Below are 23795 nucleotides of genomic sequence, written 5' to 3' on the forward strand. Positions count from 1 at the left end.
TCGTCTTATACGCCGGCAAATACGGTAGTTTCTTTATTCCATCACAGCCCTTCTTTCTGCCCCAATCTTAAGCAAACGGAATATTGAGCTTTTCATACCTTGGATGAGTGGTTTGTGCGGTAAACATTTACCTAAATTTGACTGCATCGACTTGAAAACTTCATTCTCGGTTTGTCCTTCAGGATGAACCAACAAAGGAGCATGCTGCTTCAAAATATACCATTTCTAGGAGAGTCCATCAGCATATTTTTCTGGCTTACAGCCTTAAAGGAAGAGTTCTGCCATTCCCTGTAATGGCTCATTCTACCAGGAGTGTTGGTGCTTTCTGAGCTATTCACACTCAAGCTTCTGCAGCTCAAGTTCGTAAGGCTGCTGTTTGGTCTTCAGTTCATACCTTTACAAAGTTCTATCAGGTAGATGTTCTGGCCTCTGTGGATGCTTCCAATGGTGGAAGGTGTTGCAGGTGTTGGTCTAAAGTTCTAACCTATTGTGACTTTGTTTTTTGGGGCCTGTTGTCTTCCCCCGCATATTCAGTTCTTTGGGACATACCTATGGATATGCATATGCCCTGGGTGCTTGGATGTACAATAAAGAAATAATTATTTATGGTTTACTTGTGAAATTCTTGTCCTGGGAGTACATCAGAGGGATCTCACCTCCATCCTATGTTGTACATGGCTTGCTACAAAACTGAAGTTGTGCCTAGCGGGGAGGGGATTACTGTCTGTCTTTTTTGGGAGTGTCCAATCACCTGAAGGTGACAGCATAACTATGGTAATGGATATGAAGATGCCCTATGTCCTGGGATGTACTCAAAGAAAAGGATTTTACATGTAAATCAAAAATCACATTTTTATACAGCCAGTCTTGCCATTTACATAATTTCTGCCACACCATACAACCTTGGATGTGATGCCTGGCTCAGTAATACAGATTAAGATGTTACATTTCCACCCTCAAATCTGTTCACTTAGGTTCACTGACCAAAGACATTGTGAGCTTGGAATCAGATGGTTTTATGTGGGCACTTAAGCTCATATCAAACCATTTGTTTTCAAATTTGCAATGTTGTTTCTGTGCAGAGCAGAAAAAAAAAATTGCAATGAAGCACTACAGAGGGGTTTTTATGCACATTTATAAGTTAGCCTAAATCTATGAAAAGCCATAACAAATAAATGTTCTGCTCACCTCAATAGTGGGATCATACTCATCAACAAAGTGGTTCTGTATGAGCTGGATGGTCAGAGCACTCTTGCCCACGCCTCCAGCACCAACCACGACCAGTTTATATTCAGTCATTTCACTTGCACAGATCCTGTCTAAAGCAAAAAAAAGATAAAATAGAAGTTAAAATGTGTCAACAGATCACTTTATTATTAATTAAAAAGAAACTTTAGTTTAGTTTAAAGCAGTATTAAACCCAAAAAGCAAAAAAACATTTATGGTCTTGCAGCATACCAATTCTCAGATGCGATGGCTGCATTAGTAATCTTTTTTAGGCGTTCTACTATTTTCATCTGGTGATCCAGCCAGCAACTCTTATTTTTCAAAAGCTCAAGCTCTCTAGCAGAATGTATCCGTTTACACAGATAAGACAATCCATTTACCACTGGCAGGGGTGATTAACATTATCAGCTTTTATTTATTCATGTAAAACCTTTAACCCAAAAGAAAAACAAAAACAGTTTGCTGTAACTGATTATAAAGTGTTAGCTGGAGTTTGGCTTCAATCTGCTATTGTATATTGCATTCAAATCTGCACTCCCCTGCCTCCCAAACTGAAAATGCCACTGTCTGCTGTGCTCCACTAATACAGAAGGTGTGTTACTGGCCAGATCACCAGGTGAAAACAGAGGCAAAAAGAAAAAAAAAAAAAAAAAAAAAAAAACAGATACAGCTACCACATCTGATGATCCAATAGGATACATTTTTGGTTTGAGGTTTACATTGTTACCAAACCCACAACGTAAAATCAGCCTGCATATGCAGTAAAGGATGCTTGTTGTACTCACTGTGGTACCGAAGGGGTTAGTCCTCTGCATTGTGTAAAAATGCCATTTGATCCTGTATTATCTGATCCTCCCCTTCTTCCAATACACCCCCCTCATCTCCTAAGCCATATCATGAGGAGTCACTCTCCGCATCCTCAGTTTGATATGTATTGCTACAGATTTTTTTTTTTTCTTCGTGGGCGAGTGCATGTGATCAGCGCAGGGCCAATCAGCAGTGTCCAGACATAGGTCAGGGGTCCCACATTCTCCTAGAGCAGAATGAAAACTCCTCCTACAAGCTTTAACATGTGCTTTGCTGAACACTGACTTCAGTGGTTATACCAGGATGATGCCACCGGATAACCATAGAGCTGATCAGAGACTGGAATGGTTCTGATCATCTCTATGGTCTAAGAAACCAGAAGCAAAGAGTATTTAGTAACTTCTGGTTTTGCTGGTTATAAACAAACCACTACTAGTCTAGGGGAAAAAAAAAAAAAAAAGTATTGGATCACACCGATTGTGATATGATCCGAAGCTTTAGGGCAAAAAGATTTGGGGTCTAATAGGTCCCAGATCTCTCAGTAAAAGGATACCTGTCACTGCCCATGCTATTACAAGGGATGTTTTTAATCCCTTGTGATGGCGATAAAATTATAAAAATAAAAAAATTAAGAGCCCCTGTTTCTCCTTCGTGCTCGCACACAAAAGGCAAACACACATGCCAGTCTTGTGTTGGTACGTAAACAGCGATCACACCACACATGTGAGGTATCACTGCAAACATCAGATCGAGAGAAATAATTCTAGCACCAGACCTCCTGTGTAAATCTAATGGCAACATTCCAAAAGGCACACGCAATTTTAAAGTGTGACATATTTGGTATCTATTTACTTGACATAACATTTATTTTTCCAAACAATATTAGTTTATGTTAAAAAAAAAATTAAAATTTTTAATTTTAAATATTTTCTTTTCAAAACAATTTTTTTTTTAAACATACTATCATCAATAGTGCAGTACAGCATCTTGACTGGTGTGGCACTGATCAAGGACACTGACTGGTGACAGCATGTTGGAGAAAAAAAAAAAAAAAAAAAAAAAAAAAACCAACAACACCACCACATACAAAAAACAAACAAAAAAAAAAGTCGGTATCGCCAATGAGTGCCACAACAGTCAGAATACGTTGTATTGTGCTGACTGCTTGCTTACTTTCCAAAAAGGGAGGTATTTGTACTGTCCTGGCATTTTAGGGTCTAAAGAAATGAGATGCTACACCCCAAGTTGTCATCAGTACATCAGAATTCATTAATTTTCAAAATATATTTGCCATAGTTTGTAGACGCTATAAAAACTCTTTCACACAAACCAATTAATATGCCCTTATTTGTTTTTGTTTTTTTTACAAAAGACATGTAACAGAATACATTTTGGCCTAAACTGATTAAGACATTTGATTTTATTGGATATGTTTCACAGCAGAAAGTAGAATTTTTTTTCCTCAAAATTAGTTTTTTTCGTCTACACAATAAAAATTAAAAAAAAAAAACTGTGGTGATCAAATACCACCAAAAGTAAGCTCCGTTTGTGTGAAAAATGACACATTTTATTTGGGTTCAGTGTTGTATCACCAAGCAATTGCCAGTTAAAGTAGCACAGTGCTGAAAAGCAAAAAAAAAATGGCCTAGTCGGGAAGGGGGTAAAACCTTCCGAAGGGCAAGTGGTTAAACCTCAGTTATCCAGGGTCTGGGGTTTTCTAGTCTAGTCATGGTGAAACCAAAAATGTCAATATCAAAAAAGATAAACAGAGCTCTTAGGCCCTCAGAAAGGAAGCTGTTGATGCCAAATGGGTCTGGCAATAAAAATATTGCCAAATTATTTGAATTTGAGTAAATGGGTTAATGGCTGATTATTTTTTTGTTTTTAATGGAGTGGTTTGGTTTTTAGTAGTGGTGCACCGAAATGAAAATTCTGGTGCCGAAACCAAAAATTCAAAATGCACTTGGTCGAAAACTGAAATGCTCAGTTTTTAAAAATGAATATATATTTTTTGGGAAAAAATGCACTTTGATTAAAAAAAACAAACAAACAAAAAAAATAAAAACACAAACACTATATACCCCAGTTTTTTGTGAAATAAAAAAGAGGCTGTCATATCGAGTAAATAGATACCCAACATGTCAAGCTTTAAAATTGCGCAGACTTGTGGAATGGCCTCAAACTGCGGTACTTAAAAACTTCCATGGGTGATGCTATAAAAAGGTCTACAGGTTAGCAGTGTAATGTTACAGAGGAGGTCTAGTGCTAGAATTATTGCTGTGATGTTCGTGTCGATACCTCATGTGTGTGGTTTGAACACCATTTACATATGGGGGCATGGGCTACGTATACATTCACCACTACGTGTGAGCACGGGGGGGGACGGGGGGCACTTTAAACTTTTTTTTTTAATTTAATGTTTTTTGTACTGTCCCTTTAAAAAAAAAAAAAAAAAAAAAAAAAAAAAAAAAAAGGGCTTTGATCTAGAGTTTTAACAAACAAAAAAAATGTCCAGAACCGGAAGTGACATTGCTCCAGTCCTCCAAAGGCATAGCGATGAGTGGAGGCCATCTTTTCTTCACTTATCTCTATGCCCAGCACCGGGATCGTTGGATGGTTTCTCAGGTAAGGCTGAGAACTACTGAGCAGCAGTGGCAGACAGGTGGGTTTTTTCCAACACCTATATCAATGCTTTTATTTTTTTTCATTTTGGCAGACGGCCGAAAAGGGCGATTTCGGTGCCTAGTTTTTAGCAAACATGTCAATTGTAACCACAGTCAGTATTTTAGGAGCAAGACCTTAAAACTGTGAAGAATGGTGGTGGCAATATTGTGGCTCGGGGTTGCTTCAGGGACTGAGCAGCTTGAATTCAAACATACATTCTGTATCATATCAACATTTAATAAATTAATTTTAATATATTAAATCTGCTTTAAGTAATGTCTGGGGTTTTTTAAAAACAAAAAAAGGGGCTTTATGGTGACTGAAACGTTTAATATTTTTAACATTGCACGGTTTATCTCCTCTTCCCCTACCTGCCTCTCTCCAGCACCGCACCCGGGGACTAACGGGGAGGAGAGAGACTTTGCAGTGTAATGAGCACTGATTGGCTACTCATCAGGAAAGGGGAGTGTCCGGCTTATCCTTTATACATTTCATTGCCAGAGCTGTTTTTGTGTTATTTGCACTAGTTAAAAAAAAAATCGTTTTAGGTCTGAAGATGACACAAACCCCCCAAACATTGTATATTTTCTGAAAGCAGAGACCCTAGAAAATAAAATAGCGGTAGTTCCAATTTTTTATGCCACACAATATTTTCACAAAGGTTTCAGTAAAAAAAATACTTAATTTTAGGGGACAAAAAGCAATAAATTATCAATTTTGTTTGTAAAATATAAAAGACGAGGTTGCAGCGTGTAAAAAGATATCCAACATGTCAAACCTTAAATTTACATGCGCTCGTGAAAAGGCAAACTTTAGTACCCTAGATTTTCTATAGGTGACACTTTTAAAGCCCTTTATACGTCATCAGTATAATGTATGGAGGCGGTCTGGTGCTAGAATTATTACTCATTCTGGCATGCGCAGCGATGTGCAACATGTGTATCGAAATCCACGTTTTCATGTGTAGGTGCCCGAGTATGTGCTTTTACATTTGTGTGTGTGTACATATGTGGGGGTGGGAGGCCTTGAAAAATTTGGGGGTGTTATATACTTGGGCGTAACTTTAATTAAAAAAAATTATTTTTTTTTTCAAATCACATATGGGACAAAAAAGACCCTGCACTTCTCCCCCTGTACTACACTGAATGTAATGCGGTGCACATCTCATTACATTATTTCCCGGCCTCAATGACCGGGAATCTGTTGAACGGGGACCCCACCAAGGGTCTGCCGTCACTTTAGACTGTTATTACGAACTCTTGTTTTTATCCCCCTTTGGTTTGTGAGTATGCATGTATATGATTTTAAATAAATTTGTTTCACCACGGTAATGCAAGAAGAGAGTGCGCCGTTTTGTTTACTATTACTAAGATTTCCCGATCTTCTAAGGCAGGGCTTAAAATTTCGAGTCTAGACCTACTAGCCAGGCACAAACCTTACTCTCCACCATTTGCCCTACCCAACCTTGCGCAGGTCCGCCTCCAACCCCACCCCTGTCCCGTGCCCCAACCCCGCCTCCTTAAAGCTTATGAAATTACATTTTTCTTTAAAGAGTCCAAAATATAAAAAACTGCAATTATAACATAGCTGTATTATGTCAATTTAAACATAACAGCAGTAGCAATAGGGTGCAATCAAAATATCAAGTTTTACAGCTTTAAACCTGTAGTAAAAACATTTTGTATTTTTTTGGTTTATCTCCTGCATCTTTAACTAGCTGCCGACCGCAGATAGCCGAATGATGGCTACACTGCGGCCGGCCAGTTCTGAGTGGATGTCATATGACGTCCTCCCAGAACGCGCTCTCCTGCGCGCCCCAGGGGGCGCGCACCCGGCGATCTCCGCGATCGCTGTGTCCTACGGACACAGCTGATCACGTGATGTGGTAAAAGGCCAATCACAGCGGCCTTTTAGCACGTGATCAGCGGTGTCCAATGACACGCTGATCAGAGGGAAATGCAAGTGCCGGTTCTCGGCTGCACTTTCCTCACGCTGTCATATCGTGAGGAAAGTACTGCCGAGAACCGGCAGTTGTCAGAGCGGGGATCGGCACCGATCATCAGGGCACTGATGATCAGTGCCCTGATGATCGGTGCCCAGCAGTGCCACCCGCAAGTTCCGCCCACCTGTGCCCAGCAGTGCGCCCACTAGCTCCGCCCACCTGTGCCCAGATCACCCACCTGTGTCCAGCAGTGCACCCACCTGTGCCACTCTGCAGTGCCACCCACCTGTGCCCACCAGTGCCACCCACCTGTGCCCACCAGTGCCACCCACCTATGCCCACCCACCAGTGCAGCCAGTCAGTGTCGCCAGTCAGTGCCCAGGGGTTGTGCCAGTCAGTGCCCAGGGTTTGTGCCAGTCAGTGCTGCCAGTCAGTGCCCAGCAGTGATGCCAGTCAGTGCCGTCTATCAGTACCCATCATCAGTGTCACCTATCAGTGCTGCATATTAGTGCCGCCTATCTGTGACACCTCATTAGTGCTGTCTATCCGTGCCGCCTATCCGTGCCACCTCATTAGTACTGCCTATCAGTGCCCTTTAGTGCTGCCTATCAGTGCCCATCAGTGCCGCCCATCAGTGCCGCCTCATCAACGCACATCAGTGAAGGAGAAAAATTACCTGTTTGAAAAATTTTATAATAGAAACAAAGAAACTTTTTTTTCAAATTTTTTGCAATTTTTTTATTTATAGCGCAAAAAGTAAAGCGCCCAGTGGCGATTAAATACCACCAAAAGAAAGCTCTATTTGTAAGAAAAAAAATGATCAAAATTTCATATGGGTACAATGTTGCATGACCGCGCAATTGTCAAAGTGCGGCAGCGCTGAAAGCTGAAAATTGGCCTGGTAAAGAAGGGGGTATAAGTACCTGGTAAGCAAGTGGTTAAAGAGACTTTAGTAACTATAGTCTCTTTAAAGTTCAGTTTACAGAAGTATAGCATAAGAAAAAGTGCTTATTTTGATGCTGAAAAACATAGAATAGTTACTGAAAATATGTTGTATTTTTTTTTTTATCTCCAGCAGAGACCTTAGAGAAGTGTGGCATAAAGAAAAAAGTGCCTCTTGATGGCCAAAAAACATTGCATAAAATAACAATAGTAAATATTTTGCATTTTTAATCTCCAGCATCTTATTAAAAAAAGAGCTTAGAGAAGTAGCACATTAAGAACAAACAAAAAACTGCTTCTTTAGATGCCAAAAAACATGGAATAACAACAGTTAACATTTTACCAAAGATGTGCTAATAGAGCAGCCATGGTTTGTGTTGTACAGAAGGACCAAGACTTGTGTAATACCCTTTTTCTGATGCAAAATACCACTTCAATGGCTGTATGTGGATTGCAATCTATTCCATGAAGAAAAAACACCAAAAATTTATTTTTTTGGATAACAAAAAAGCAGTGGGAAGCCAGTTTCACACCAAGATTTGCAATGTTTTTCATTGTACAGCAGGACCAAGACTTGTGTAATACCCTTTTTCTGATGCAAAATACCACTTGCGGTGTAGAGCGGGCCTCGTGTCCCCCAAGGCGGTGAAGAGCGGGCCTCTCCTCGAGTCCCCAGCGGCGGGAGAGAGCAGACCTTGTCCTCGAGTCTCCAGCGGCGGGAGAGAGCAGACCTTGTCCTCGAGTCCCCAGCGGCGGGAGAGAGCAGACCTTGTCCTCGAGTCCCCAGCGGCGGGAGAGAGCAGACCTTGTCCTCGAGTCCCCAGCGGCGGGAGAGAGCAGACCTTGTCCTCGAGTCCCCAGCGGCGGGAGAGAGCAGACCTTGTCCTCGAGTCCCCAGCGGCGGGAGAGAGCAGACCTCTCCTCGAGTCCCCAGCGGCGGGAGAGAGCTCCTCGAGTCCCCAGCGGCGGGAGAGAGCAGACCTCTCCTCGAGTCCCCCCGTGGCGGTGGAGAGGGTGTCTCCTCTCAGCAGAGGAGAGCAGACCTCTCCTGCACCTGTCCCCTCAACGGCACTGCCAGTGTAATGGCGGTGCCGAAGAAGCCGGAAACCGGAACTCGGCTTCACAATGAGGCTTGGAGTGCAGGTGTAGCCACTCCATCATCTGAAGAACACAAGAATTTCTCCTCACATTTGGCAAGCGGCTTTTTCAAGCCCTGTTCTAAAGGCTGCACCTCAACGCATGGCATTTAACGTTATGCTAGTCTGAATGAAGATCTGAGCACTGGTTTCGTTTGTTTATTTGAACACATTTGTAAAAGACTGGGTCGCTCTCAGGAGCTCAGTGCATTCAAGCGTGGTGCCGTGATGGATTGACACCTGTGCACTGTGAAATTTCTTTGCTACTAAATATTCCACAGTCAACTGTTCGTGATATTATAACAAAGTGGAAGCAAAAAGGAACAACATCCAAGAAGTGGTAGGCCACGTAAAATGACAGAGCGTGATCAGTGCATGCTGAAGCACACAGTGCGCAGACATCACCAACTGTCTGAAGAGTTCCATGGGCCTCTTCAAGAGTTTCCTTGGTTTTGAGTTTGGGATCATTGCCTTGCAGAAATGCCTACCCTTGTTTCATCTTCATCATCCTGGTAGATGGCAGCAGATTTTTACCAAGGATGTCTTGGAACATTTTTCCATTCATCCTTCCTTCAATAATATGAAGTTTGCCAGTACCATATACTGAAAACAGCCCCACACCATGATGTTCCCAACTCCAAGCTTCACTGTTAGTATGATGTTTTTGGGGTGATGTGCAGTGCCATTTTACCTTCAAACATGTGATGTCACTTACGAGTCCCCGATGACAGATCTCTCGCCGTTTGAGGGCGGGAAAGAATGTAATGCAGTGCAATGTACACTGCATTACATCCAGTGTAGTATAGGGGAGACAATGGGGTCTTTTGGACCCTGGATGTCTGGGAAAAAAGAAAAAAAAAAAAAACGGTCACCAAAAAAACCATCACATAGGGGACTTTGTCCCTTATGTGATGGAAAAAAAAAAAAAAGTTCAGTTAAAAAAAATGTTCTTACCAAGCCTTACATCACCAAGCATAATGCAAAGCGTCAGATGCAGTGGTGTAAAGCACAACGCCACTGGACCCTACAGCAGTGGAGACGTGTTCTCCGGAGTGGCGAATTACACTTCTCTGTCTGGCAATCCGATGGATGTGTCTGGGTTTGGAGGTTGCCAGGAGAACGGTACTTGCCTGACTGCATTGTGTCAAGTTTGTTGGGGAAGGGGGGGGGGTTGGGGAATTATGTTGTGGGGTTGTTTTTCAGGGTTTGGGCTTGGCTCCTTAGTTCCAATGAAGGGAACTCTTAAGGGGTCAGCATGCCAAGACATTTTGGACATTTTTGTGCTCCCAACTTTGTGGGAACAGTCTGGCGATGGCCCCTTCGTGTTCCAACATGACCGTGCAGCTGTGCATAAAGGTCCATAAAAGACATGGATGAGCGAGTTTGGGATGGAGGAACTTGACTGTCCTGCACAGAGTCCTGACCTCAACCTGATAGAACACCTTTGGGATGAATTAGAGTGGAGACTGCGCGCCAGGCCTTCTCGTCCGGCATCAGTGCCTGACCTCACAAACATACCTCCGGAACAATGGTCAAACATTCCCATAGACACACTAATAAACCTTGTGGACAGCCTTCCCAGAAGAGCGGAAGCTGTTATAGCTGCAGAGTGGGCCAACAAGGTATTGAACCCTGCGGACTAAGGCTGGGATTCCATTAAAGTTAATTTGTGTGTAAAGTCAGGCGTCCCAATACTTTTGGCAATATAGACTGTAATATACACACACACACACACATCCCAATCAGCTGAACGGTGTAGGAATTACAACAGTTTGCATATGTGCCTCCCACTTGTTAAGGGACCAAAAGTAATGGGACAATTGGCTTCTCAGCTGTTCCATGGCCAGGTGCGTGTTATTCCCTCATTATCCCAATTACAATGAGCAGATAAAAGGTCCAGAGTTCATTTCAAGTGTGCTATTTGCAATTGGAATCTGTTGCTGTCAACTCTCAAGATGAGATCCAAAGAGCTGTCACTATCAGTGAAGCCATCGTTAGGCTGAAAAAACAAAACAAACCCATCAGAGAGATAGCAAAAATATCAGGTGTCGCTAAAACAACTGTTTGGGACATTCTTAAAAAGAAGGAACGCACCGGTGAGCTCAGCAACACCAAAAGACCCGGAAGACCACGGAAAACAACTGTGGTGGATGACCGAAGAATTCTTTCCCTGGTGAAGAAAGCACCCTTCACAACAGTTGGCCAGATCAAGAACACTCTCCAGGAGGTAGGTGTATGTGTGTCAAAGTCAACAATCAAGAGAAGACTTCACCAGAGTGAATACAGAGGGTTCACCACAAGATGTAAACCATTGGTGAGCCTCAAAAACAGGAAGGCCAGATTAGAGTTTGCCAAACGACATCTAAAAAAGCCTTCACAGTTCTGGAACAACATCCTATGGACAGATGAGACCAAGATCAACTTGTACCAGAGTGATGGGAAGAGAAGAGTATGGAGAAGGAAAGGAACTGCTCATGACCCTAAGCATACCACCTCATCAGTGAAGCATGGTGGTGGTAGTGTCATGACGTGGGCATGTATGGCTGCCAATGGAAGTGGTTCTCCTGTATTTATTGATGATGTGACTGCTGACAAAAGCAGCAGGATGAATTCTGAAGTGTTTCGGGCAATATTATCTGCTCATATTCAGCCACATGCTTCACAACTCATTGGACGCTTCACAGTGCAGATGGACAATGACCCAAAGCATACTGCAAAAGCAACCAAAGAGTTTAAGGGAAAGAAGTGGAATGTTATGCAATGGCCAAGTCAATCACCTGACCTGAATCCGATTGAGCATGCATTTCACTTGCTGAAGACAAAACTGAAGGGAAAATGCCCCAAGAACAAGCAGGAACTGAAGACCGTTGCAGTAGAGGCCTGGCAGAGCATCACCAGGGATAAAACCCAGGGTCTGGTGATGTCTATGCGTTCCAGACTTCAGGCTGTAATTGACTGCAAAGGATTTGCAACCAAGTAATAAAAAGTGAAAGTTTGATTTATGATTATTATTCTGTCCCATTACTTTTGGTCCCTTAACAAGTGGGAGGCACATATGCAAACTGTTGTAATTCCTACACTGTTCACCTGATTTGGATGTAAATACCCTCAAATTAAAGCTGACAGTCTGCAGTTAAAGCACATCTTGTTTGTTTCATTTCAAATCCATTGTGGTGGTGTATAGAGCCAAAAATGTTAGAATTGTGTCCATGTCCCAATATTTATGGACCTGACTGTATATACACATACAGACATACATACACACCACACGGGAATATTATTTATGTTAGTTTTTTTATATGAAGAGACACTAGAGGTGAATTAATTTGAATATACACAGGATGCGCAACAAAATTCTATTCATTTCTATAAAGTTTTGTGGGAACACACATATTTGTATGCAGCCTTCAATTCAGACTTTTATTTGCAGAATAGACCAGGTAGCGCAGGATTGCCTCTTTACATTTGTATTATACCAGCCGAAACTTACCAGCAATACTGGCTTAAGGAATATGTTCAATCCCAGGCTACAGCTCTAGTAACCAGAACAAAATGGCAGCTCAAGTATGGTCCTGCAATTCTACAGTACATCTGAACCACAATATGTGTAAGTAGGACATAAGATTACAGAACATGCCTTATATAAAGGCCACACAGTTGAACTAGCTGCAATCTACAGGAAGTGGGTTTAAGAACATCTTCTGACACAGAGAAATATTGCTTTGAAAGCTGCCCATGAGAACAGAATGCAACAAGGTATCATTATCCAGAGATAAACTATGAAAAAGTTAACACTTTATTCACTTGCTTGCATTCTTGATAAAAGAATTGTTTTGGCCTGGCAACTATGTTTACAATCCACCTAGATTCTGCAAGTGACAATCTACTAAACTGATCTGGCTGCTGTCTTGAGCTCGCTGCCAACTCCACCATCACTTTGGTGAACATTTGGGAAGCTGAATGGTAGTGCTTGAAAGTGCTACGCTAAGGAATTTCCTGGAGTTCTCTTGCTTTTTAGCCACTTTTTCCCCATCAACCATATCCAGCATTTATCTAGGTGAGAACCTAACACAGTTGCTTTGCTTTAAAGGATTGAAAAGCCTTGGTCTGTGCTGGATAATGTCGCTTTTGCTATCATTAAAGCAGATTCTAAAAGTAACTAAAAAAACATCTTTAAAACTGGCAGAGATTCTAAAACCTCTTTAGGACTACCCTCTGATGGGATTCCCTATATGCCTAAATCAAACCTCTGAGGTCCGCTCAGCCTGTGCATCCGAGTATTACTGTACAGATCATGTTAAAGTTTACATGTGATATAAGTGACGGGGTTTACAAATACTTTAAGGGTTAGTATCTAAGCATACATCCATGTCAAGGGTTATCCACGTGCAGGTAGTCCCTTTTAGGTCTATTGAAATTCCTAGAAGCTAAATCATACTGATATTTAAAGCATGTAAACAATATGTAAACATTAACAATGCCAGTAACAAGCAATCTGCTCAGCCTTACAATGAAGAAAAAAAAAAAAAAAAACACAATAGCAATACAAAACGTAAGCATAACTAGGACCATGAAGGACCTGGGGAACCCTGCATTGGAGCTGCAAAACATGCCCTCTGGCACACGTAGCATGTTGTGGCAAACAATAGTAATGGTCAGATTGTGCATAACAGTTGGATTGGCTTAAAGGGGGATGATCAAAGAGAAGCGGAGTCTAGTCACTGTATACATTGCACACGTGTACCACAGTCCTTGTACCCACATAATTCCCCTAATTATTGTGCCACAAGAGTCAAGGACGGGGGAGAGAGAGAGGAAGGTAAGGGGGTGAGACGAAAACCTTAACTAAAATGACATTTAAAGTTCTGCGTATCAAACAATTATGTAAATACAGTGCAAAAAGAACGTTAAAAATCAGTAAACCTATCAATATAGAGGCATAAACCCTGTGCTATCACTATGCACTCCATAACATGACTAATGTACAACCATTTTCATGTGTTGCCAAAAAAAAAAAAAAAAAAAAAAAAAAAAAAAATCTTCATATTACTCCACCCAAAACTACAATTCTGTATATCTGATATCAGTGTCCACATTAATTAGATGTGCAATACTATTCCTACGAAGCAGGCCATACACTATGCAATTTTCTATCCATCCACTACTGGCTTAAAGCGGAGTTCCACTCACTCTGTCAAAAAATTAAAGTCAGCAACTGACTGACTTTAAAAAAAAACAAAAAAAAAACCCCACACACTCACCTGTCCCTCTGTCCCACGGTGTCTCCCCTGCAGCCCGTTTTAACGGCCGTCTTCTCTCCCTGGGTGCCGGCATCTTCTGTGTGGGCACCCGGCTGTGACAGCTTGTGGCTTCACAGCCAGGTATCCACTGTGCATTGCATGTACGAGTAGAACTGCGTTTTCTGAATGGTCCTGTAGTCTTCTGGGACCTGTCACGTGACCCAAAAGACTACGGGAGGAAGGACACCTTCCACTTCTGATCGACTAGGTGATCGGAGTGGAAGTGGGAGCGGGTAACTGTCAAATTCGGGTACCCGCTCCCCCCCACCCCCCAAAAGGTGCCAATCCTTAATGGGGAGCGGGGGACCTTTAAAGCAGAACTTACCCTTTTGGGTGGAGCTCCGCTTTAAGGAGAGAAAGAAAAAAAAAAATTGCTCGATTCCCCCATCAACACAGAATGGATACTTCAGAGTACATTCACTGATGACACCATTGGCTGCAGCTCACTGGAATATCTAAAATGGTGAACATTTAGGAGATATTAATTTTACCTACAGATAAGTTTTATTATAAGCTAACCTTTAGGTAAAAAGTTGCAAACTGGACTTTATCCCTTTCTGTGAGGGGAACCTTACTTTTGAAGTAGAACTTTGCTCTCTTAATCAATATAATCTATTTTTCATCCTTATGCTGCTAGAATTAGTAAATAGACAGGAAGGTGTAAAAGTGTTACCATTAAAAAAAAATAAATTTTTTTTTATATATCTATTTAGTTGCTTTCGGTGGTTTTATGCATAGGCCAAAATAATGTCATACATCCCCCGAGTCTTCATAGGCATTTTTTTTCCATCTGGAGGTGGGGATGAGGGGCCTTCTGAGCTGATCTCCTGCCTGAGCTAAGAGCAGGTGGATTCCAGGAAGTAAATGCTACATGGACCATCTGCCCTTTCTTAGGATTCTGGCCATCAAGATAGGGGGTGTTTCTCAAAGTGATTACTAAACAGGACAAAGAATGAAGACATGGATGGATAAGTTCTCTATGAATTTAAAAAAGAAAAAAAAAAAAAAAAGGATTTAAATACTGGGTTCTGGGATATGGGGGGTGATTTACTAAAAGTAAATAGCCTGTGTACTTTGCAAGTCCTGGAAGAATTTCGGAAATACCGTTACCAGTAAGTGTAACCATGGTTTTCCCAAATCATCTTCCAGGACAGCTACTTGAAGTGGGGTAGGGCAACAATGACAATCATCCTTCAGAAGGACATTTCCAAACAGTAGCGGTTCCCGAAAGCATGCCGTGAGTACCATATCCCAGTCTTAGGGACTTCTTCCCATGAAGCACCTGTTCTTTTCTCCTGATGCAGAAAACAACCTTGGGGAGTGAGCTCTTTCATGGGGAAGTAAAAGAAAGGGAGGATCAGAGAAAACACAATCAAACAGCCTTTTTACACAATGCAGAGGATTAAACCCCTTGGGTTCCACAGTGAGTATAACAAGCATGCTTTACTGCATATACAGACCGATTTCACTGTTGTGTGTTTAGTAAAGTTTTAAACATACGGGGCAACAACACTTTCTAACGCCTTCCTGCAGTAAATCCAGAAGTGTATGAAACGAATATCTTTTTTGCTGGGAAGAAAGTCTTCCAAACGTTAGTCTATACATTTCCTGGAATTCATGCTAAGGAGAAGGGTAATAATTTCCCTTTCCAAACCACTTTTATTGAGAATCCTTCTCTTATCCTCCAGGCCATCAGGTAGAAGAGCTAAAAAATCTGAATGGATCAACAGTCACTGTAATAGTAAATCTGAGCAATTCTGTAGAATTCAATGAGAACTCACTGCCAGAAACTTCAGAGCCGAGACCCAGCTCCTTTCTGGACCCATGGTGATACCAAAAGTAATTCTGCATGTTCCTGAATGATCTTCCTGATCACGAGTAGCACAAATATAGGGGGAAAACACTGCCCAACCTGAACAACCCCTTGATCTGTCCCCAGCCGGCTCGAAGAGTGAGAACTGAGCAATCAAGACACCACTGATCGCAAACTTCTCAATGCCGCTCTGAGCAGAGAGCCGTGACTGTCAGTCACTTTTGTCTACTCTGCCCCGCCACCTTTCCCCAGCACTCACTGAAGCGCTGGACTGTGCAGGGCGCAGGAACGGCTGGCTCAGGCTCTCAGCAGCTCATTGAGAGGGTGAGTCAGGTGCCAGTCCTGGGTGGATCACGACCATATGGTTGCAATCTTTCCACAAGCTATGGCTGTAATTCTCCTCTAAGTACCCGTTTCATTGCCTACTGAATATCTTTAACATCATCATTGAAGAGCCGAGTCATAATCCATCTGAAACCTTGCAGACGTTATTTCTTTAAATCATAAACCAAGTAAATTTTTGCTTCACCACTGCCAAATCCACTACTGGACTCTTCCATGTGGTTGCTATGGCGATTTTAGCTGCCAGAAACAAAAGTATAGGGTCTGAGTAGATCTGGGAACCCCTTTAACACGTTCATTAAGCAGCGCAATACTGGGGCCTTTAATGACATTTGTCATAATTGCTGAGTAAATCAGGGCGTGAACTCCAGTACCATCTAATCCTACAGCAGGTCCAGCTCGTATTGGTACGTTGTACCCACCTGCCCACAAACCCGGAAACAGAGTAAGGAGGAGCCTTGGTACATTTTTGACAAACGATCAGGCACTAAGTAACAGCGGGACAGTACTTTATAACCAGCCTCTACAAGGGAGACATTCATGATACCTTTATAGGTCCTGAAAGACCAGTCCCCTCAGTCTTCCTCATCAATTCCCAAATGATCATGTGCAGAAGTTTACCAACAGTGTCCACAAATAACTTCTACACCTCTGAGGTGCCACCCTTCCGAGTCTCACCTAGGAAGCATCGGTTTTCAAGAGCTGGCTACGTGGATATATCAGCGGTGCTTCATTTTAATGAAGCAGAGAAAGTGCAGTTTTCGTTGCAAGTGAAATAACTCAGTGGAAGGCACATCAAGATGTTGAGAAAAATAGGTTGTAGAACTTGTGCCCCTGTGGTCCAGGAAGTGGACAATGTAATGAAGGTCCCTATGAGCCCTTGGAGTACAGGCCTGGTGGAAATTCCAGATTGTTAAACAGCAGTGCTACCGGCAAATGAGGGGAGTGAAGAGAAACGAATTTGCAAGCGGTATCCCTGTAGAGAGTGGGATAGGGTAGGACAGAGAATAGCTTTCCAATATAGAGCCTGAGCCTCTAAGTCGATCCAATCCAGGTTGTACAATTTAGAGTACAAGTGGGTCAGCTGGTTTACCTTCACGGCTCTATAATATTTCCTAGGATATGGTACCCCCAGCCCACCTAATTCCTGTGGTGTATATAAAGAATGGCACATTTGGCCTGTAATTAGTAACAACACCAAGATCCCTACTGTGTTTGGGAAAAATGCTGATGAAAGCCCTATTGGAGTCCACATCCATGGCATCACCGTTTCAAAGTGCATTAAAGTAGTGCACTAGGTGAAGAGCAAGAATTGAAGCAAATTACTTTTAGTACAAGGCGATACAGCCATCAGATCCTAAGGCCTTGGTTGATTTGGATTCTTTAATAGCCCTGAAAACTTCAGCCAGGGTAGATGTTTGTTTCTTTGACACATAAGGCATTCTGCATGGTACCACATAGGTTAGTGCATGACCTCTTGTCTGCAAGATAAACTGATACCTCTTGTGAAGAGACTACATACACCCTGGGACTTCCAGTCTAGTGCTGGTGAAAACTAAAACAGTACTTAGATAAGATTAGGTACAGGGGAAAGCAATTAACAGCACTGACTGCACACTGCAGTAAATGACATTGTAGAGAGTAGATGCACACTGAGAAATGGCAAAACACGCATGACCTGAAAGAAGTTGCTTGTCCCTCTGGTGAAATGGGGACAAGGTAGGTGGATCTATGGAGATCAATCAGCCATCACACTACAAACTAGCCATTACTTGTGAATCCATCATTACAAGGTAACGCAAACAACTGAAAGTGTATAATCCAAGCACATCAATTTGATGAAGCCTACCCCCCCCCCCCCCTTCCCCACTCTCGCACATCATAAAAACACTTATTCAAATGGAAGATTCTAATCCTGTTATAAGCAGGATATGTTTCTCATACAAAGCTTGCCATATGAATCACAAAGCTTAAATTTACAACCTCCACATCCTTAGGTGCCTCCCAGCCCTTTAAGAGGCCGGGAGGCAGAGGCAAGCATTTCAGTTATGTGACTGCCGTGATTGACTGTCACAGTGGTCACATGATCACAAAGCTCCCAAACGCAAGTACAAATTGGGAGCTGTTACCTAGCAATAACTGTGCTGGGAGTACACACGGGGCGCACCCCCAGCAATCATTGTTTACATTTTTGGTACACATATATGCAGCCTCTCGGCATTAAACTAGACTACCTTAAAATAGGAGTAGAAAAGCTTTGCTAAGAGCCCGTGAACCTAAAGCAATAATCACAAGGTACTGTGGTATGGTCATGTCTTAGGAAGTGCAGCTCTGAAAGTAGAGGTGGACCCCAGTCTAGTCTGCCCAAGTTTCATTGCTCCCCGATGACTCCTCACTGTGCTACATCCAGTGGGGAATCATTAGGAGGCATGCCGTCTGGACCCTGGACACAGCCTATGACCCACATCAGTATGTGCTCCACTCCTACAGATTGTAGTATTCACTGGCCCAATGTCACCCTAATGTCAGCCACTTTCGGCAATTAGAGCCAAGAATAGAATTTGAAAGAGAGTGGACAATCATGCTTCTAAGTGGCTGGGCGGAAATGTACATCCCGGAAGTGTTTCCAGAATGGGCTCAGCTCCATCTTTGTTCTTCTTGGATTACCATACAGAGGACCTATACTGATGGAAAAATGCAAGAAAAAAACCCTCAGGGGGACCGAGGATCACCAGCATTACTACCGCATCAGAAGGAACAGGCCAAAAAAAGCAACAGACTGCTGGAGTTGGTTGCATAGTCAATGTTTTTTTTTTTTTTTTTTTAATATAAATATTAATCATGTAATACTTACCTGATCTGTGCAGTGGTTTTGCACAGAGCAGCCCCGATCCTCCTCTTCTTGGGTCCTCCGCTGGCGCTCCAGGCCCCTCGCTCCTGTCTAGTGTTCATTCACACACGTAGCCTGATCTGGCCCTGCCCCCACTCTCTCCTTATTGGCTCACTGGCAGTGATTGACACTAGTGGGAGCTAATGGCTACCGCTGCTATCTCTGCCAATGAGGAGGGAGAGACCCAGGAGAGCCCAGGCTTTTGTGCACATCTCTGGATCGAGAGGGGGCTCAAGTTTTAGTGGGGCTGCTGCACACAGTAGGTTATTTACCTTCATACATACAGTGCATGAAGGTAAAAAACCTTGAGCCTTTACTTTAAGCAACCTGATCAGGAACACTGGCACACCAAGAGCTAGTCACCTGAAGGGGGCCCGACAACAAAAATGATCAGAGATAGGGAAAACAAAACAATCACGATGAAGTGTATTCCACTATGGTAGGAAATACAAAACAATTGAGGACGGGGGGAGGGCATTTTTAATCACTTTCTGGTTTGTGTTTCCTGTACAAGGTGGAGCCAATCATCTCTCATGCAGCTGTCCTTAAAGATGATTTGGGAAAACAGCATTTTTGCTTGAATATAATTGGATGTTAAAAATCAGCAGAGCTATACTACATTCACTAAGGTCTGTGGAAAAGGAGTACAATTGCACAGTCTATGTGCCTTCAGTAAATCAACCTCACACTTAAGTGCTGCTTTATGGTCACCATACACATCACAATCTGACCAAACAATCAAATTTAGATATACCAAAATCGATTTGTATCCAGTCAGACGGGCCCTTGCACACATCTGCAGGACATTGAACAATCAGATTAATGTGTGTGGCACACGTTAGACAGTTGTCCCCTGAACAGATCTCTCCCACTGGAAGATATCATCTCACCTCCTGTGCTAGGGATAAGTCTATAAATTTGGACTCCCACTCGATAAAAGCGATCACTGGTAGAAATGGAGGGATTAATCTCCCCAGTGGGAACCCGGACAACAATACAGAGGGTCTAACCATTCTAAGCTCTGTCCAAACCTAAAATGTTTTACCTAGAGATACATTTTAAAGCTGTATTAGAAAAAAAAAAAGTAATATCTATCAGCTTACCAATTCTTGTATGTGGTGGCAGCATGAATTTTTTTTTCTCTATTTTCAACTGGCTGATTTGGCCAGCAAGTCTTATTTTTCAGCCTTCTTGAACAGGACAAACTGTCCAGACAAAGTAGAAATAAGAGGGTTAAGACAAACATCTTAAAGTGGAACTAAAGAGATGATACTCTTCTTCCCAACGCTCCCTCGCCAGCATCTTCTCCTGTGAGCCAGGTTTCGTCCATCTTCATTGACTGGCACAGGATGATGTCACTCCTGGTAATGAGCTAGTCATCCCAGCACACAGGATCAACCCAGACACTGCAAGTTGAACTGCGCATGCACAGCTCAGTTTACAGTCTGGGGATCACTAGGAGCAGGCAGGTGGGCATGTCTTGTCTGCAATAAAATGTCTGCCGGCTCACAGTGTATCATACTGGAACTTTATTTCAGCTTTAACATCGACAGGGGTGCTTACAATGATCAGCTTTTATTCATTTAGGTAAAACCTTTATCCCAAAAGAAAAAAAAAAAATGTATGCTGGAATGGCTTAAAAAGTGTTAAAAGGAGAAGTTCATCTCTCATGTTACACCCATATTCAGGGTGAAACATGTAACATTATGAAAGGACCTGCCCCCGATCCCCTGCTTTGACAGCTAGAGGGGGGTTGTCTCCTCCCACTAGCTGTCAAAATGTTTTTTTAAAAAAACACAGCCTCTGTGAATGAGAAAATGACAAGTCCCAGCAGCCTTACTCCCCTTTCACACAGGCGTTCCGTTATTTTATTAGTTCACTCAAGTTTTTTAAAAGAAAAAAAACTGATTCTTTTACAGTTTCTACATTTTTTTACTTTACCAATGCAAAAACTGATACAAAAACAGGCCAGATGTCCGTTGACATCCGTTCCATTTTATTATTACGGAAGAAAAATAGGGCTTTCTTCCATTTAAAAGAATGTATGTTAACGGATGTGGATATTAAACAGATGATCATCTGCTAGTCCATAGAAATACATTAGTGTCCATTTTTCATCCGTAAATAGAGAAATGAAAAACAGACATATGAAACGCCCGTGTGAAAGGACCCTTACTGACGGTCTGTAGATAAGTTAGTGAGCGCACTCCAGTGAGCAGCAAATGCACTAAAAGGAACCACAAAACCTTTCCAGCTGAAATTGACAAAATAAAAGTGCAGCGCTACAAACAATATCTTTATATCAATTATGTGAAATAACTCATGAGAAAAGATAATTGTCCAATGTAATAATATCAGATGTGGTAAGCAGTTCAATTATGAAAAACCTTCCAAAAACGTTGGTGTAATCCAATATCGAGGGATAGATAGATTGCCCACTTACCAGAAGCGCAATCTCAATGCGCATGTACAGGTCACATGTAGCTGAGGTCTCATGCAGGCGCTGCTTGGTGGTACCCGGGTGGTCCCTCAATGATAAGTAGATATTGGTCTGGTCGGATCACACTGCTCCTTAGATCCACGCAGAAGCCTAAAAAAGCTGGGGCTGAGGTATGAGAACTCAGTGCCAGATATAAGAAGTAAAGGTACTCATAGTGTAGTATTTCAAATAAAAATGTATTAAATCCAATGTGAAAAAATCAAATAGGGATTACAAAGCACATGCCTGCAGCCTGTAGCCAGTAGAAGAGGCTGTAAAAAACATCTAATCACTATTTGATTTTTTCACATTGGATTTAATAAATTTTTATTTTTTTTCATTTTAAAGTTTTTTCATAATTGAACTGCTTACCACATCCGATATTATTACATTGGACAATTATCTTTTCTCATGAGTTATTTCACATAATTGTTATAAAGATATTGTTTGTAGAGCTGCACCTTACTGACTGTCGGCTTGTAGTTCTCAATTAACTACCACGGCGCTGTGAGCACCGCAGTAGTTCAATGATTCTACCTATCAGTATCTCTGCTTGCCCGCACATTCCTTACGGGGAAGCAGATATACTGGCAGGCCTGCAGGAGATCTGCTGATTGCTGGTGCAATTCTTTACAGGCATCTGCAAAAAAACACACTTTTTTTACCAGCAAAAAAATGTGCATTTATTAATTTTTTTGTCAAAAGATGAACTTATCCTATAAAGAATAAGTTCACCTTTCAAAATATGTTACACATTACACCAGTAATTCAGGTGTAACGTGTAGAATGCTCCAGACCTTCCTCCTGCACCCCCAATCCCTCCCCCCTCTCTCTGTGACAGCGGGCAGGAATCATCTTCTTCTACAACCGCTGTCACATTTTGAAAATACAGCGGCCGTTGCTCATTCAGAATTCTTTGAATGAGAGAACTACAAGTACCATCAGCCATTGCAGCTGACCGCTTGTGGTTCTCAATCAACTGACACTGACAAGCACTGTTGTAGTTCATTCACAAGCCCTGAAGCTTGTAAACAGTCAGCCCATGTCAGACGTACGGGCTGGCAGCTGCAGGGCTTGTCTGTTGGAACCAGACATTGCATTCCCAATCCACTGATCACAGGTGCAATGCTTTGTAGCTCCCAAGGGAAAAAATAAATGCATGTTTTTCCTGCAAAAATATGAGCATTTATTTTTTTCCCCAAAAAGTTGAACTTACCCATTAAGGTTTAATTTGATATTGAAGTCTGCTAGTCTAACACTACCTCCCCCTCAGACTGAAATACTGCTGTGTAAAGATGTCTGCTTTACTACTCAAGACAGGAAGTGTTACTGGCCAGATCACCAGGTTAAAATAAAAGAAAAAAAAAAGCATAAAAAATAAATAAAACGAATGCATGTATCACATTTTATCCCGGTTCATACCAGTCTACAAAGTAGCCTTTTACCGTGCGGGCAACTGCCAGCGAACTCCAGCATGGAGCAGAGTGGTGTGTTTTAGCGTATCACTCTGCTTTTACTTTTGTACAGTGTCAGTGCTTTTTATTAGCACTCCTGCTTTAAGTTGCTGATCGCAGCCATTGGTAGTATAAAAAAAATAAAAGTAAATAAATTCCAGTATATATATACCCCGCCATTTGTGAATGCTATAACTTTCACGTAAACCAATTCATTTACAAGTACTGGGATTATTTTTTAGCAGACATGTAGCAGAATACATTTTGGTCTAAATTTATGAAGAAATTTGATTATTACTGGATATGTTTTATAGCAAAAAAAGTCAAAAATATTGTTTTTTTTTTTCAAAATTGCCAGTCTTTTTTTGTTTATAGGGCAAAAAAAAAAACAAAAAAAAAAAAACCACAGGTGATCAAATACTACTGAAAGAAAGCTATACTTGTGGGGGAAAAAAAGAAAAAAAAAAGGACATACATTTCATTTATGTACAGCGTTGCGTGACCGCGCAATTGTCAGTTAAAGTAACGCAGTGCTGTATCCCAAAAAGATAGCCTGGTCAGGAGGGGGGATCCTCTGGAGGACAAGTGGTTAAAGTACAATTCCGGTCAATTCCACTCTTAAAAATACCCCCACCTTCACATCCTATCACCAATTCTGACAAACCCGTGTAACAAAAGTTCTGGATACTTACCTTTTTGTCCCGCTTCGGTCTGGTCATGTGATCTGGCACCAGTTTGCCAGCCAGCGGCGGTGGCTGCTGGGGAAATCACATGACCGAAACAGAGCAGCCTGAAAACA

General features: G+C 42.0%; 1 protein-coding gene across 1 annotated transcript in view; it reads right to left on the reverse strand.

Annotated features, from left to right (window-relative positions):
* Positions 1-23795, reverse strand: part of LOC149452764 (GTPase KRas-like) — a 39966-nt gene that overhangs the window by 14319 nt on the left and 1852 nt on the right. The window contains exon 2 of the mRNA XM_089688998.1: positions 1189-1319. Coding sequence (XP_089545124.1) covers positions 1189-1299 — 111 coding nt within the window. The 5' untranslated portion in view covers positions 1300-1319. The remainder of the gene's footprint in view (positions 1-1188; positions 1320-23795) is intronic.

The sequence above is a fragment of the Staurois parvus genome, unplaced genomic scaffold (genome assembly GCF_062004578.1).
Source record: "Staurois parvus isolate SC_StPar_1 unplaced genomic scaffold, SC_StPar_1.0 ptg000465l, whole genome shotgun sequence".
Taxonomy (NCBI): Eukaryota; Metazoa; Chordata; class Amphibia; order Anura; family Ranidae; genus Staurois; species Staurois parvus.